The 16,345-nt window shown below is 50.2% G+C and overlaps 2 protein-coding genes across 2 annotated transcripts; one reads left to right on the forward strand and one right to left on the reverse strand.

Moving 5' to 3' along the window:
- Window positions 1–6,712: 6,712 nt before the first annotated feature.
- FOBCDRAFT_38149 (uncharacterized protein) lies at window positions 6,713–9,517 on the forward strand. Its single transcript, XM_054704732.2, has one exon. The coding sequence runs from the start codon at window positions 6,723–6,725 to the stop codon at window positions 9,147–9,149; it is 2,427 nt and encodes an 808-aa protein (XP_054560707.1). The 5' UTR covers window positions 6,713–6,722; the 3' UTR covers window positions 9,150–9,517.
- Window positions 9,518–11,003: 1,486 nt separating this feature from the next.
- FOBCDRAFT_133855 (uncharacterized protein) lies at window positions 11,004–13,060 on the reverse strand (the record flags this gene model as incomplete). The annotated part of the gene is made up of 2 exons (XM_059607914.1): window positions 11,004–12,500; window positions 13,001–13,060. 2 exons carry the CDS (start codon window positions 13,058–13,060, stop codon window positions 11,004–11,006), a joined length of 1,557 nt encoding a protein of 518 aa, XP_059464986.1.
- Window positions 13,061–16,345: the final 3,285 nt, after the last annotated feature.

Raw genomic sequence — 16,345 nt, forward strand, 5'->3', positions numbered from 1 at the left:
ACCTCGGAATTGAGTTTGTTAGCGAATGGTTAGCTGTCTGATGTCTGTCTGCAAGGAGCTCTAAATTGGGACTGGGGCATATCCGCCATACTGTACTTGCTATGTACATACAGGCATTCATGGATGGGACTGGGAGACCCAAGAGACTGATTGTTCATTTACCGACAGGTAGGTAGCTCTGATGCCATGCAGCATAGACAGTTAGACTGGCCTGTTTTCAAGGCCCAGATCCCATTATCTTGGACTTGGAGGACCAGGGAAGTAAATGAGATCCCTGTCCTTGAATTTTTGGGACGTGGCACTTTGAGTTCAGGAACAGACAGGTACAGACAGACTAACTGTTAGCAAAGTTACTAGAGATTGAGCTGCTGGGTACAGGGCCTGAGTATCAGTAGCCAGAGTTGACAAGATCGTCTTCCTTGCAGAATTGGCTTGCAAAAATGCATTGCCAAGATAATGTGACAGCTCCTTTCAAGTGCGGCAATTGAATCGACCACCATGAGATGCAGTAAAGACACTGAAGAAGCCTAGGGAAGAAACAGATGAGGCCGATAGACCCAGCGACGGAAGACGAGAATTGATTCCGCGGCGCTAAACCTCCAACAACCAACAACCGACAGGCCTCTTTAGCGGCGGGAAGGAAGGGCCAGAGGGCCGAGGAGACGACGGGCAGGCCAGGAATAACAGAACTCTCCAGTGAATCCTCCACTGAATATCAATGCCTAGACCTGGAATGCAAGGGTCGAGAGGCTCAACATCCGACCAACTCTCATGAAAAGAACTGGGTAATCGGTTTCGGGTGGGTGAGTGAGCTTGGGTTCCCGATCCCCGCAGAGAGATCGGTAATAATACAGTCTGTCTACCTAGTCGCTATTCCCTACCGTAGGCGGAGGCTGGAGAGATGTCGCACTGTATCAAGGTTTGCCGATGAAGGGTTGATGCTTGTTTCCCTTGAGGTCCTCTGTATCCGTACCTACATATTGTATTGTTCCACAGTTCTGCATGTTGTATCCGCTTCCGCGTACACCGGGTCGTGTTCTGTCGTATCGATATCCATAGTACGAACCCTAATAACATCCCTCAGAAGGGGAAAAAAAAAAAAAAAAAAAGTCAATGAGCCGCCCTTACCTATGTCCAAATGTTTGACTGCGTCTTCAGCTGCAAGGACCGAGGATTCACACGCAGGCATGCGCATGGTCAACAGAGATAGTCACACCGACTTATTATAGAGTCCGGGGGTTGCATGAATTTCGACGTCGTACATTCCGTGGTCGCATATGTACAGCAGCTAAGTTGACTTTGTGTCTGTCTGTCTAGCCGTTGTAAGTGTAGGTGTTGACTGTTGGCTCTGAGAGAATGGATGAATTCGGCCCTTGGAACTGCAACATGCGCATACCCGCGCTGATGTACCGTATGCTCGTGTGCGGTACAGCAGAGTCCAGCCAGTCTGTACAGCATTCATCTCGAACCCAGGCTTGAGCCCAAGTCTGTGGGTGGCCGTTGTAAACGGGCAAGGGAGGGTATCCGCAGTTCTCAGTGGTTTGGTTGGTTCAGTAAAGGTTGTCACAAGGGCTTCCGATGCCGTAAAAAGGCACCGCGCGCGAGCTTCCGCAGGGCAGAACAGGGCAAGGGTCGGGTGTAAGACTGCAAGTGATGAAGGCGTCGTAGGCGGCCCATCGCGGCCCTTTCTGCGCCGATTGGCTGCTTTACTGATTGACAGGTGTAGCACAGTCAGCAAGCCAAGCAAGCAAGCATTTCCTCTTTGGACAATGAAGCAATACTTGTTCAAAAGCAAAGACCATATGTATGTAGTATTCAGGATGGACTGTTAATATGGGAACCCTCAGTATCAGGAGATTCAAGAGCATAAGCAAGATGTTGTGTTACTGCATCAGGTAGGTTTCTCCATCAACAACAACCAGCAAACACAAGAGTTCACCGGGGACGTATTCCTTCAGAAGCACGTCTCCTCATCGGTGTACCTAGTCTATGGGACTCGTGTAGATTTTAACCAAGTGTGGTAGGTCGGTGATCATCAAAGAAAGACCTCAATCTCCCCCGCGCTGCAGACTCTGTCATTCCGAATGCTTGACATCCATGATGCCAATGTCAACAAAATCCGGGTCCCTGGTCTGCCAGGTTGAATGTACGAGATAGCTAAAGCAGTAAAGCTCCCGCCTGCCAGTGAGCGAATTCGTCAATCTCACCAACGATCACTGGAAGAACCTACCTCGTTAGGTAAGGCATCGGTTTGATATGTTAGTGGAGGGTAAGCAGACAGATAGTTCTGTGCCTGTTCCTGATCCTGCCACCGTTCCTGACAGCCATCGGCTAAAGTGAAAGCGATTGCTTGTGTCAGTGGCGTTAATCTGCTCCGATTACCCGGTGCATGAGGTGTCAAGATGAAATCCCCAAAATTCTTCATCGAAGCATGAAGGAATACGGCGCAGTTTAATTTGCCTACCCGGTAATAGCTTAGAGTGTGACTGGTGATTTCAATGCTCGTGACCAATCACTATACTTGTCCTGACCTGGATGCTTACCTCATGCTGAGATGCAGCTTTCACACAATTATCGCAGGGAACTTTTGGGGTCAGTGAGATTTGAATTATCGTATGCACATGGAAAAGTGTACCCGGAGTCAAAATATCGGGACCAACCGCGTATGACGAGACACGACTGCCTTATTGAATATCCCACTGACCTGTACCCAGCTTAATGAGAGATAAGCTCAAACGCACCTTCTCGAATAGTCAGGTAGTTGATTAATATATTTAACTATTTGCCTGTGCCAATCGGAAAACCGTAGGGTAGGTAATATTGGGTTGGGCGGGCATGGGAGGTGAAGTGAAGTGAGTGGTATAATGGAGGGAAGGAAGGACCATATTCGGCATCTAAACGGACAGGAAGACCTGGGCATGGGCAACTTTATCAACACCCGAGTTATCGCATCTCACCAGTGTTTTCTCAAAATGCCTTTCATCGTCAATAAAATCCACTCTGCTGTTTCGATTATCGTGTCATTCTGATCATAATCTGCATATTAATTTTCAACGGCAAAACCATATCGTGACGACGTCAAGAATCGAAGGTTCCATCGCGGCTTCTGGCGCCACCTGGCCTCCGTCTAGCAGCCTCTAACAGTCTCAAAGCTACCCAAGCCCAGCCTTAGCGTCTCGGGTCATCAAGCCCCCAAAGCAGCTCCTGCAGCCCCAGGGTCAGTGGCGGCAAACACCCGTATGCCGTTGCCCAGGACGCTCTGTACGTATTCCTTAGCTCAGCAGCTGGCGCAGCTTCTTGTGGAGCTTGGAGCAGGGGCAGGATGCCACTTGGGTCATCAGCATGATCAGTTCCTGGGCCCGTGATGAGTTAATCGAGACAGAGGGGGCCATATCACTCCCTACGCACCAACGCGCGATTCAAGCAGGAGTTGGGAAATCAAAGCTCTCCCGAGCCCCAGCTAAGTTCTGTTACACGCACGTTCTTGATGGCCTCAGTGTGTTCGCTCAAGGGCCCGGCACTCCTACCCCTGACCGCTAACTACAAAGGGTAAAGGAATCCTGGCCCTGGCGCTACTGCACGTTACTGCAGGGCCCTGGTTCCCTCCGTTATTGACCCCTCCCAGACTGCAACACTAACTCGCAAGCAATTGGAAGAGCCAACAAGGTCGCGGCAATGTCCCAGAAAAAGATTCACCGCGTCTGTTTCGTCGCATCGGCATCAAGCTTTTTGTCAAATCATATTCGCTCATCCGGCTGCCCTTCCGCGTCATCCACGAGCCGATCTTCTTTTTTCAAACCCGGATTCTTGGACGGCGCAGTGTCTTGCAAAGCCCACCACGCGTCCGTTGTCCCACAGCCCGTCCCAGCGCAGCGGGTCAGGGCAGAATTAAGACGCCTGAGCAACCGCTGGCTGCCTTTCTTGTTGATGTTCCTGTTTTACTTACCGTAGGCGTCGGTGCCATTTGTGCACAAAGCTCACCTCAACGCTCAGGCTGGGTGCCACGCCGTCTGTGTGCTGTAACAGCCAGTCTAGCTCAGCCCCTAACCTTGCTTAGCTCCTAGACTCATGATTCTCTCTCCATCCGGCCCTTATCTCTCGTGGGGTTAGGTGAGATTTCTACGACATGAGAAAATCTCGTTCCCTGGTTACATAGGCGTCTAAAAACAGTCCATGAATGTTCTGCCGCCCCTTCCAACAACGAAATGAGGATGTGGTTTATCAAGATCAAGACTCGTCTTGGCAACACTATGGCGCCTCCAATGAAATGAAATGAACCAGCAATCTCCTCATATCGATAGCTTTTGACTCAAGCAACTCAATGGATTTCATGGCTTGGAGAGCAAGCTTCCAACTGAAATAATGGCTGCATCGCCAAACGTTATCTGGTCTATGATCATGGGAAAAGGCATTGCACACGTTTCAAAGCAGGCTTCATCGTCCAGATCCCACGTGTTTTCTGGGCTGATTATGATAGACATGCTTAAACCATGCCCTTAGCTAGATCTTGTTCCAAACCACCGGTGGTTATAGTCCACAGCAAGGAAACTCCTTAAACTAGGAGAAGATGAAGCAATCTGCAGATGTGGTCATTGCTCAACCTTGGCCACGGTCTGTATCATCCTCGCCATCCCCGACGCTAAAACGAACCACAAGATGTTTAGTGGGCTTCCAGAGCTTGCAACGCCGGACGCGTTTCTTCTGATGACCCGCAAAAAGGTTCTTGAGCTAGCGCGTCATCTGTTGCCCTGCTCTCAAGTTCAGTCCTCTCAGTCAAGTCAAAACGATAACATGGTGCGTGAATGAACATGCAGCTGCTGTGGCATCCCTGAGATTGCATGTCTCGCAGACGATGGATTATTAGTCGAAGGCATGGAAACGGCACAGCGTAAATGAGAATGAAGAGAACATGAAGCCATGCATGGGGAAGCACAAAGCAAGTGTCCCAAGGGCTCCGAATATACGGATGGAAATGCAGTGGGGTAGAAGGGCTGGGTGAGAAGACCCTTGCAGTTTTCACCGATCCCCTCTCTTCTGGGTCTATTGCATGTCTTCTGTGAAGTGTTGCCATGTCAAGGTCTCGGTAAGTAATTTCGAACTTTCATTAGATCCCTCCGATTTTGATTTAAAGGACTCCCCGGTTACATTCTGTCCATGTCCATTTCTAGATAACGAATCGTTTGATCATAGAGTCTTAATACCAACTTGAAGGGGCCGGTTCACTGTGTTCATGTCCCACCTCCAGTCTCCAGAACTCCCCACGACGTCAATGGCCGAGTACGTAACCTGCTCTGTGGGTTCATTCGTCATCCGAGCCAAGCGGAGTGGCTATGACTTCGTTCCTGCATTGCTCATGGAGCTGGCTCCCCCAAAGCTACTGACATAGAGCAGAGCTAACAGGGAACAGGCTTTGGTCCTCTGTCGAGTATCGCACTGAGCGCAGCAGGCTTGACGCGGTCTGTCAGTTGTGTGTCACTCAGAAGCTTTGCTAGTAAATCTTGGAGACAGAAAGTCTATCAAACCGGGCGCCGGAATCCAATGTCGTTATCTGGCACGAGCTCAGCGTGCTGAACCGCAAGATATCGTGTATTGAACGACGCACAGCTGAGAAATAAACAGAGTCTAGATTCCACGACTTGTTGCTGCGTTGCCATTACTAACTAACCCAACTACAGAGACCGACTTTTCCTTCTTCCTTTTTTTTTTGTGCTTTGGCTTTGAGCTCTTGTCGTTGTTTCAAGCTGCTGCGAAAGAAAAACCTGCCCATTGACGCACGCGTAACGACCCATCGCATCGTTGTGTCAACATCCACTTATTTATAGTTGCTTCTGTGGATGTGCAATGTTTGCAGGTCATTTTTGACTGTTTGGACCTCTTCATTCTCTGCTTGACGGTGTTTCGTCGTGTCTGTGTAATGGCTTGTCTTAACCTGACATACAAGATAACACTCACTGACGGTCAAACATCTTGCACCCACTTGGTCTCTGTCTGGGTAGGCAGTTAGGGCGTCTATGGCACCACCACGGACCTCATGTCACCTTACGACAAGTCCAGCATCGTCTGAGGTTACGGTTAGGGAAATGTACTCGCACTCACAGACGCAGGCACAGGCACATACACTCAAACTCGCACAGTACGCATTGCGGTACCGACACTCAAGTCTGCCTGATCGATGTATCCTTGCATATCCCTACCTGGACTATCCCGGCCAGAATGGGCCTTGCAGAGAAGGAAAACCCCCCCAGATTCCCGGGGCTTGTGTCCGTCGAGACGGGCCAGGGACAGCCCAACCCAACCCACTCGAAGCCCTGTCGAGGGTCCCCCCTTACCACCGCCCTAGTCTCCCTTAGCCCCAGTTCCTAGGGCCTGTCTAATCTTTGGGAGGGTACAAGCTGCCTTGCCCCAAGATTGCATCAATCTCTCGCTCATCTTGTTAACTTATATGTACATTACATCCTCGTTGTTATAATCTTGTTGTTTGGTCTCCCGATGACCTTTCCCACCCCTCATTTCGATACGTTTTTGAAACCTCGTGGCATCTGATCTGCCCTATCCCAAGTCTCTCTTTTAGGTCTCACCTACTCCATTCCTTACTTTATCTCACTGCCCTGCCTGGCCTAGACCAACAACAAGAATTTGTGGAATAGGCCAGTTTCGCAAGTCATTGTTTACATACAGGGCACGCTCCGCCGTCGCCCTCCTCTTGGAGGTCTTGTGTAATCATGTGGGCTGCTACAATGCCTTATTACTCAGAATACCAGTCGGAGCGTTCCAGGCGCGATACAAACCAGAATGCTCAAGCCAATGCCAGCAACGATGCCCATGGCTACCGCGATGTATCCCCCCACACCCGGCACTCACCCATCGATCTGGACGAATACATGGTGCCAGCCATAGAGGGCCCTCCGTCACCCGAGAGAATTCGCCAATTGAGCAAGCAGATGAAACATGCGTCTCACCTTAATCGAGGTCACCGGGCTGTATCGTCTGGGTCTTCGTCGTTTGTGAATAGTGAGCGAGGATGGGAACAGGGATTCGAAAACATGAGCATTACTCGGCACTCGTCCCAACGATCTACGACTAGCGGAACTTCTTCTTCTCGAGACCGACCTGACAGTGTGCAAGTATTGGGCAAGAACATCTTCCATCGCCGTGCAAAGTCGAGCAAGTCAGGACGCTCAAGACGTGAGAGCAGTGCCCAGAGCTCATCGGGGAGTTCATTGTACTCGACTGAATTAAGCAGCGAAACTTCCTTGACCACCTTCAAGGACGCCATCATGCCTACTATCTTTGCACGCCGAAAATCATCTCGCGACGAGACAGCCCTACAGAAGAAGCTTCAGATATCTGGACCTTTCAACTTTCAGCATGTGACGCATACTCCACGCGAACAGGTAGCCAACTCAGCATCTCGTACTCCTGGACAGGAGCACCCCCAACCCAACTTCTACTCAGACCGCGTTGTCGAACACGAAGTATCTCCCCGTAGTTCAAGAGCCTCTAACCTTCCACGTCGATTGATCAAGCACGCTCGATCCCAGGAGCAGCTCCGTACCAGCCCACCTCGACCAGTCCGGCCCCCAAGACCTCCGCTTGAGCCACTTCACTCTCCTACTCTGGGTGCCCCTATTCCACCCCCAAGAGGCTCAAGCCGACAGCCCAGCCTGCAAGATGGTGACGCACTTGCAGTGGCAAGGTTTGATCGTCCACTGACGAGTGGTGGGTTCCGACACCCTCAACCTTTCAGCCCTAGTGAGATCATGGAGCGACCTCCAGCAACATCTCATGGTTACGCCATGGCCCCTGAACAGGCAGTATTGCCAGTAGACGATCACCGATTCTCGCATGCGATCACCACCCCCGATGATGCAGCCTGGCCACTTCCCGTAACCGCAAGTTATGAGCCACCATTGCCAGATGTGCCAGAGGAAGAAGAACACATGGTAAACATTGGACGATCACCAAAGAGTATCATCAGCACCAGGTCTTCACTGCGTGCTAGCCAATCGGTCCCTCTTCTTCGGGGATCCCAGACTCTCGAGAACAATGCTGCCCAACACAGTGCTGGACACTACAACGGCCAAGCTCATTCCATTAGGGAGAGTTGGGAGGATGATATCGACTACTGTTACGAACACGAGGCCGATGCCAACTTCGATTACGAGTGGGAGAGACCGTCGTTGGAAGGTGGACGAGAGCATGCACCTGGAGTTCAAGTGGCTCTGTTTGAAGACGATGAGTTGAGGGAGCTACCGATCATCGGCACTGCTGAGTCGTCTCCCGGTATGCTTTCCGCGTCCCGTTTTGATATGCCGGCTCTAAGCCCAGCTAGTCAGGCTTCGCCGGAGAGTGCCTTCGAGGCCGTCACCCCAAGCACGGGAGTCGCTGTGACCAATAACTTCTCGCTCCCACGCGGTGACAAGGTCCACCGCCCGTCCAATCTTAGCCATTGTCGAAACGACTCTCGAGCATCTAGCTTCAAGGAGTCATATGGCTTTACCTTGTCCCCTTCGCTACTCATCCCTGGTGACTACCATCAACAGATGCTCCTCAATGAGACTGAGAGACAGAGCTATTCGGGTGAGGATGATGTGGTTCATGGTATCGTTGACCCCAACCACCCCTATGAGGATGTCAGCAACGCTGCCAGTCACACCTCTCTTCAGATGTCTCATCAACGCGCAAGCACTTCCACTACTGCTACCAACTCTACATCTCTCTCTGACTCTACTGGAGAGCGTCATGTCTCTACCAACTCCACCTGGACTAACTTGACTCGTCTCACCAGCAGCACGTCACTGAACAAGTGGGTTGAGTCAAACAACACAATCCGCGAGTCACAGATCATCAAATCACACGATGATAGCGACGAAGAAGAGACTACTCCTCCTGCCTCCACCGAGAAGGACACAGTCCCTGAGCTCACACCATTCCCCTCTGTGCCCGTTACCAAGAAGCCTCACCACAAGAGCCACGCAAGCGAGTCTATCGTCAGGGATGATATCCCCAACAACACTAAGTCTGTCGAGCTTCCCAAGACCCGACGTCCTCGTGCTAGAACAACAAGTCTCAGCACTCAGGCCCCTCCTGTGGGCCAATATGCCCTATTTCCTCGTACATATGCCAAGGGCAATGGCGATCGTATCTAAAGTGATTTGATCGCTCCATGTTGATTTGTTACCTGTTTTCGACCTCAACACTTGAGGCAGCTTTCTTTTTATTTCTGTTTCATATCTCTCTCACGTGCGGCATATATCGCCTTTACACTGCTTTTACACAAGACACTGTGCTCCTGGGTGTGTCGGCCCATGGTCGGATTTCTTTTGTACGGGTTTGAGCTTCGCCGCGAAAGGCATTCTATACTTGGTCCTATGGTCCGGCTTTCAGGCCTTGACTTCAGCCTCCGGCAACCAGGTCATTAAAGGCGTACTTTTGATCTGCAGAAAGCAGTTCAGGGCATTGGGGGCGGTACTCAAAAGCTAAACAAGGCATTGGGTGTGTTTTTATTTATTTTTTCATCTTTACTGCAATGTTTTTTCGGAGTCGACCACTGGGGGGTCGGCCAACGGGTGAGAACAAGGTCCAACTCTGTAGGAGAGACCTTTGGGAACCAACTGGCGCAATATTTCCAGTTATGATGAGTGATGGATTTATGAACATTTAGACAAAAATCAGAGGCACATAGCAGTAAGCTATCTTGTACAACATACCGGCACCACGGCCAAAAATGCATTTCTGCCAAGCGCGCTGACTTTGAGACATTTACTTGCTCTTTGTGTATATATACTAAGTTAAAAATGACTAAAAAAATGTTAAAGTTTAACAACCAAATCTTCATTAATTCGCATGCTAAGTGACCAAGTTATTGAACAACTGAAAATTACGATGCATTCTTTGAGATGATGTCTGCCTCTGAATCCTTGCATGTCATCCGTCAGGGGTCGCATTGAATGTAGTGGTTCACGCTACGCAAGACGATTCAGGAACCAAGAGTATACGACAGCACCTTGCTCATGACATCGGCTGGTTTAGCTGTCCAGGATAAATGTCCGACACTTGTATAGTTTCGTCAAAGCAGAGCCAACGTACACTCAAGTTATGGAGGTCAACCGGAGATGCTTGTCATGCATAATTGTGGAATGAATTTCAAACCGCAACCATAAGTCTATTCCATGAACTTGATTATAGACAGACATGTCTCTGAGAAGCCAGTGTCATATAACCCATGCCCAAAGACCATGTCTATCCCTTTCCCATTTTCTAAAGTCTTTGTTCCTTCTGCCCTCCCGTGCTTGCTCCATATAAAACACTTAACCGTAGAGTTCTCATATAGAATCCCAATGCTCCACACCAATGTAGACAAAGAAGAAGATTCAAGTAAGAAGGCGTGGTAACATGATGTAACACAGAACATGTGTCCAGTCCAATCAAGTCAAGCCCATGTCTCTATCTGTTGTGGGGTGTTGAGGCTTTTGTGTTATGTGAGTCGTAAGTTCAAAGAAAGGATGGCATGGGTAATGAGGTAAGGAGGTGTAACAAGGACAATCAAACACACATGTCTAAGTGAGGGAATGTAAAAGGAATATCAAAACAAACATATAAGGCCAACCAAACATATAAGCAAGTACCCATGAAAGGACATAGCCACTTCCATTCGTGATACTGCCTGAGCGCCACACCCCTTTTGAATCTGCCACAATTTGAGAACCAAAAACATGAAAACGAATATTGATAGGGCGTCTGGTAATAGAGCGCATGGATAAGGAGTGTCCACGTCAAACGAATCGTCATGGGACCAACATGCTGTGCGAACAAATGAAGCAAGCCAAAGGATAATCAAACAAGGATAGGAATATAGAAGAGGGCATAGAACGGTTAAAGAGAGATGCAAACTTATCAAACAGATAGTCGTTCATGAACATCTCGTTTGAGAAGCCTGACTCTCCAAAGCCTTGGATGCAGTGTACAACTCTTGCCTCTCTATACCCATCATATGTTGCTTGTTATGAGCCTTCTTTCTCATCATCATCATCCCGCTCCCTCTTGTGATCCTTATTTGTGTCGGGTTCGACAGAGTTCTCTTGGCCCGATGAGGATGTTGCGCTTTCGGAATTTGATTCTTTGAGTCGTCGCAGGCTGCCCTGAAGCTCAAAGTTCTCGAGTTCGAGTTGATTTCTCTCACGTTCTAGTGCTTGAATATGCTTGCGAGCCATTTCAAGCACCTCGCCCTTACTGACACGTCTGTCAGCATCATTTGCATGGTCGGATTCGTTATCCTCGTTCCCATTGCCGCTGCCACTTTCCCCATGGCGCGCTTGGTCGGGCAGCGCACTGAGGAGAGATTCGAATTGAGCATTAAGGCGATTTCGATATTGCTTCTCGACGAGATTGTGAGAGGCTCGTGTTCGACGGTCTTCGGGAGTATCGTTGGGCTTGTCTCGACTGTTTTTGGATGTCCGAGAAGCACTGCGGAGCTTGCTTTGGCGGCTAGATGTTGTCGATGCTGTCGAGGCCATGGACACGGATTTGGAGCCAATACTGGCACGGCTGTTCTGCGACGCAGAACTGGGACTGGCAGCATCGGATATCGAAGGTGCTGTCCCACCAGTACTGCTACTCATAGCCCCCTGGGAAGCGTCCGATAGTTTGCGAGCCTCTTTCTTTTGTCGTCTTGGTCGAGGAGTCTTTCGTGGACGAGAAGCCGGTGTCGCATTATTGTCTCCTGTAGGCTCGTCTATCTCGGCCCAGGGGTTGCTAGCAACATGATGAACGGGGGTCCGCACTTTTGGAGTGCTGGCATCATGGCTCATAGAATCGTCCCATTGACTTGGAACGCCGGTATCGAAGTGGGCACTATTCGGGTGAATGCTTGAAGGTGAAACGAGATTGCTTCCGTACGAAAACGAGGCTGGATCTGTCGGCGCATGCGAAAGATGATTCGAATGCCCAACAACGCCCATATGCCCTGCGATCTCGAAATCAAACTGAGGGTGATTTAGCTGCAAATTTGGAGTAACATGGTACATGCTCCAATCCATCGACATTGGGCCAGAAGAGGCGGGAGGGATGTGACTTGCAAACCCAGCGGACCGAAGACCCGCTGGACTCTGAGCTGAATGAGCTCCATGGCCATGGCCGTGACCATGAATTCCGTGCGCCTGGGGATGCGCACCATGAGAAAGATGGGAACCGTGTGGGTGTTGCTGCGCGTGTAAGTCGATATCAAGGTCAATTTCAAGATGAGCGCGTGATTGTGCACGTGACGATTCAGGAACGGTGCCCGGCAGTTGCATTCCGAGTACCGGGCCCGGTAAGGTCACCGGACCCGAGTGGTGATTTGCGTTTGGATTCGCGTGGTGGTGGGTCTCGATTTCGGTCGGTTCTGGCCGCGGCGGCGCATCGCGGCTGGTTCGATTCGGCGACGAAATGGGCTGTTGATGTGGGAAATGACCGGGTGGCGCCGGCGCTATCATCTGCTCCAACGGAAACGCAACGTTAGACTTTATTCCATCTTCACTAATTGTTCACTCTTCTCTTTCATCTCCTGCTCTCTGTCTCAAAATTGCCACTCTACTGTCTCTTCCTGGTCTCGACTCGCTTCAGCTCTTTTTTCCCATCGGTTCTTTTGCCCCTGAGCTATTGAATTGAATGCGTCTCGTTCGACGAGGAAACTTTTGCGAAAATTGGCCTCTTCTCAACGAGTTTTTTTGTGGTACCATTGAATACCAGGACACGACAACAAACCATGATTCAATAGCTCGAGTCATTCTTCGGGAGAGACGGAATCGAGCCGGACACCAGTTGGATCGAGACTCAGCCACTGGCCTGATGCATGGTGTTGACATGTCTCAGCTGCTTTGCTGCAACCATGACATGCTATTGAGCATTGACCTCGACAGGATATCTCCAACTGGCCAAACTTACCTCTTCAACTTTAATTCACATCGCACAAGGGGCAGCAGGATACTCTCCACCGTCGCCTCGTCGCCAATTAACGTACCTCTGGCTCTTCTATGAGAAAGTCATAGAATGACTGGTCCTCGTTGTGATCCCCCGCCATGGTGGGATTGGAAGTCGGAGGCTGCAGCAAATTCTGGATCTGCGTAGCCACTTGAGTGTTCGTCCGGCTCTTGTGTTTAGATGTCTGGAGGAGTGGACCGGGTATCGCTTTTGTCTATGCAACCAGGCGTGCCCTGGCTGTCACTTTGATAGCACTGGTCGTCGATTGTGATCTAAGGATCAAGGTATGATATCGAGTGGAAGTGCGATCGAGCTTCGATCAGTGAACGTCTTGATAAACAACTTCCGTTGATTCAGTCGGCCTGGGCCCGTGGCCGGCACCGTACTTCACCACGGAGGTTGGTAGTTTAAGGGACCCGACTGCTTATACAGCAATTTGAAGCCGCAGACTTCGACGTCACTAGAACCTGCTCAATAGTTCTAGCGCCACGGACGCCGATTTGCATCCAACAAGCAAATTAGAAGATCGAGGGCCCTATTCCAGTCCAGGAGGGGCGATGCTGTACAGTAGTCTCGTGCTCCCACCAAACACAAGATAAAATGTCACCCCACCGAAGAGATTTCTCGGCACCACGAGACAATCGGTCACCTATTAGGTGACGGATCGAATGTCTTTTCAGGCCCTTAATTCTTTCTCAGATGATGAGCGAATGAGTGGCCGTGCCTTTCGTTTCCACTAACGGCATTCAAGGTCTTCCTCACTGCCGCTCCGCGTACCTGCTTCACACCATTGTTAACGTCAGAGCACATGCTGGGTTGGGTGACATTTGCCCAGATCGTCACATCTTTACTCACAGGTTCCCTCTTCAGCCGCACTATCGACTGCCTATCCTCGTGGTGGTCTTCCCTTTTCTCGTACTTCGGCCTCCGGCCCCTTTCCTTCTCCTCCTCCGTCTGTCACCTCTTCCCCTGAGGCTGTGAGAGTCGAGTGACTAGTCACGGGGACATCCAACGTTGTCCCGAGGCCTGAGCGGTAATATGGTTCGAGGCCCTTGATGACTACACTCTGGCGTGCTCACGCATTCGCCCTAGTTATAGGATGTAGTGAGATCTGTTTTGTCAAAAATAACATAGGGCAACCTGATGGTGTTGTGTCAAAGCAGGACAAGCTTCTCTTCCCTTCCCCACGTGAACTATTAGGCTTCCAATAGGAAGATGTGGCTGGTTTGAATCCGTGGCCGTGGGAAAGCCAATGCTGAATGATGGAGGAGCCATGTGTGGATTCAAGTCGACGCCCTGATTGTGTTTGCATTAACTCGACAATCGAATTGGCCAGTGCCCCCGCCTTTACCGCCCAAAGGGGGACTTGGGGACAGCTTCTGGGAAACCTGAGCTGGAATTGGACCTGGGAAATAGGTGGACTCCTTTGGGGGGGAGGAGACAGGAAACCGGGACTGGGATTAGGTCCGGGAAGGGGACGGGGACCGACTGTAAGTGGTACTTCGGGCATTCGTGCTCTGTAAAGTGATCGGCATATCGAGACCTTGCCCATCCAGCCTTTATTGGACATCTTGGCTTGACAAGCCCTACCGCTCACATGTCAAGCGCGGAAGGGTGCATGTTTGAGGCGCCTATATCTTCCCTGTCAGTGTCGTTCTCCGAGTTCTGTCAGTTTGGCGCGATGCCGAATCATGTTGTAGTAACAATTGCGAGCGGTCAGATCTGGATCTTCTTAAACTAGACTATCCGGGCCACTCCACAAGGCTCTTGCCCGTTCTAAACTGCAGAGAGAAGGACGATATTCATCCGTTATCTCATAAAAGCCAAGAGTCCATTCTGTCAAGTGCCGCAGCTCGACCAGCCCAGGTATTCAGGTGGCTCATCGAAAGAAGGACCACTCGTAAGTCGAGAAGCTCACTAGGCATACTGGGAATAACGACCAGGTGACTGAGGCACGGCAATCGTGATACTAGATGATACCACAAGCTTCTTCATTTTGCTATGACTTCGTACCGTGGCCCGGTTGTTTCGGATCCAGCAGCACGGAGATGATAACTGTAACTAGATGGTTCCATTGATTTGGTATTTTTGACAGGAACACTCCAACCAGGTACGGATGGCTTCTGATCCAAATCAGACCGCGTAATGACCACACAATTCTGTATGTATATGTCTGTATTATGGTGGTCTGATCCAAGTTCGCAACCGAGGAGCGGGGGGGTGGCTGGCTACAACCAGGGGGGAGGGGGCCGCAAGCCTGTAGCCCACCCAACGAAAATGTATGCCACGCCTGGGAAAAGAGGACCCTGGGCTAAAGGGATTCATGTTGGATGCTGAAGCTAAGACGTTTCGAGGGAATTGGGGACTAATGAAGCCGGATGTGGTTGTTGGCCGTTGAGCTGATATGTCGTTTTGGGGGGGCGTCGTTAGGATTGAACATGACGGACGGGAAAGACAACGGTTTTTTGTGGGCTAAACCATGTCCATCTATCGCTGCCGTCTTCGTGGCGGTAATCTTTTTTAGCCCTTTCGTTCGACGTCACTGTTTCTGGGCTTTGTTTCCTCTTTTCGGCGGTGACATCTTTTTTTGATGGCGCTGAGTTTGCTGCAGAGTGTGAACAACTCGTGCTCGTCGACCGAGATAGTGCAGACAAGTCGTTGGTCGAAAGCCAACGTCGCTTCCGAAAGGAAAAGGAATACAATCCCCCTTCACCCTATGCAAAGTGCAGTTAGCCCGGAGCTGCTTCTCCTCTTGTGAAACAGACAATCGATTATGTAGTGGCAGGGCTTGCATAATAGTTTGTGTGGCTTGCTCAGCCCTGGCAATTCATATCGAAATGTTGTATAGCTCATATTCAGCCCTGATCTACGTTCGGCCGCGAGTAAGTTGCCTTGTGAAGAAAGTTTCTTGGGATGGATCAAATACAGGCGGAATTAGTCAACCGTATGAAACAGAGGAAAGCGTCATTTCGGAAGGCAGCCGCACTTTCCTAGGACAACGAATGGACTGGATGCCACAGACAGATACTGTGCCTAGGAAACTGCCAACCCTGCGCCTGCCCTGTCCTGCACGGGGAGTAAGGTGTTTGGGAAGGTGCGACGCAGAACGGATACCTTCTTCATGCCAGGTATTACACGATGTGCGCGTTGTGTGTGGAGCTGATGAGGAGGAAGGTTGGATGTAGTATAAGGTAACGGACAAGAGAATTGTAGTGTTAGTTACTTGATGGGAAACCGAAGGAATTGCTCGAAAAGACGACGGATTTATAGAGATCGTGACAGGTCGACCAACTTCCCTGCCACTTACACAGATTCAGTTCAGGTCGAGCAAGTCATAGTTACGTCTTAAACTCATGTAAGAAAACGTTTTCTATAACTCAAAAGC

This window comes from Fusarium oxysporum, chromosome V (genome assembly GCF_013085055.1).
Source record: "Fusarium oxysporum Fo47 chromosome V, complete sequence".
NCBI lineage: Eukaryota > Fungi > Ascomycota > Sordariomycetes > Hypocreales > Nectriaceae > Fusarium > Fusarium oxysporum.

What these genes read in the sequence shown, in the direction of transcription:
- FOBCDRAFT_38149 (XM_054704732.2), top strand. Translation starts at nt 6,723, where the DNA reads ATGTGGGCTGCTACAATGCCTTATTACTCAGAATACCAGTCGGAGCGT.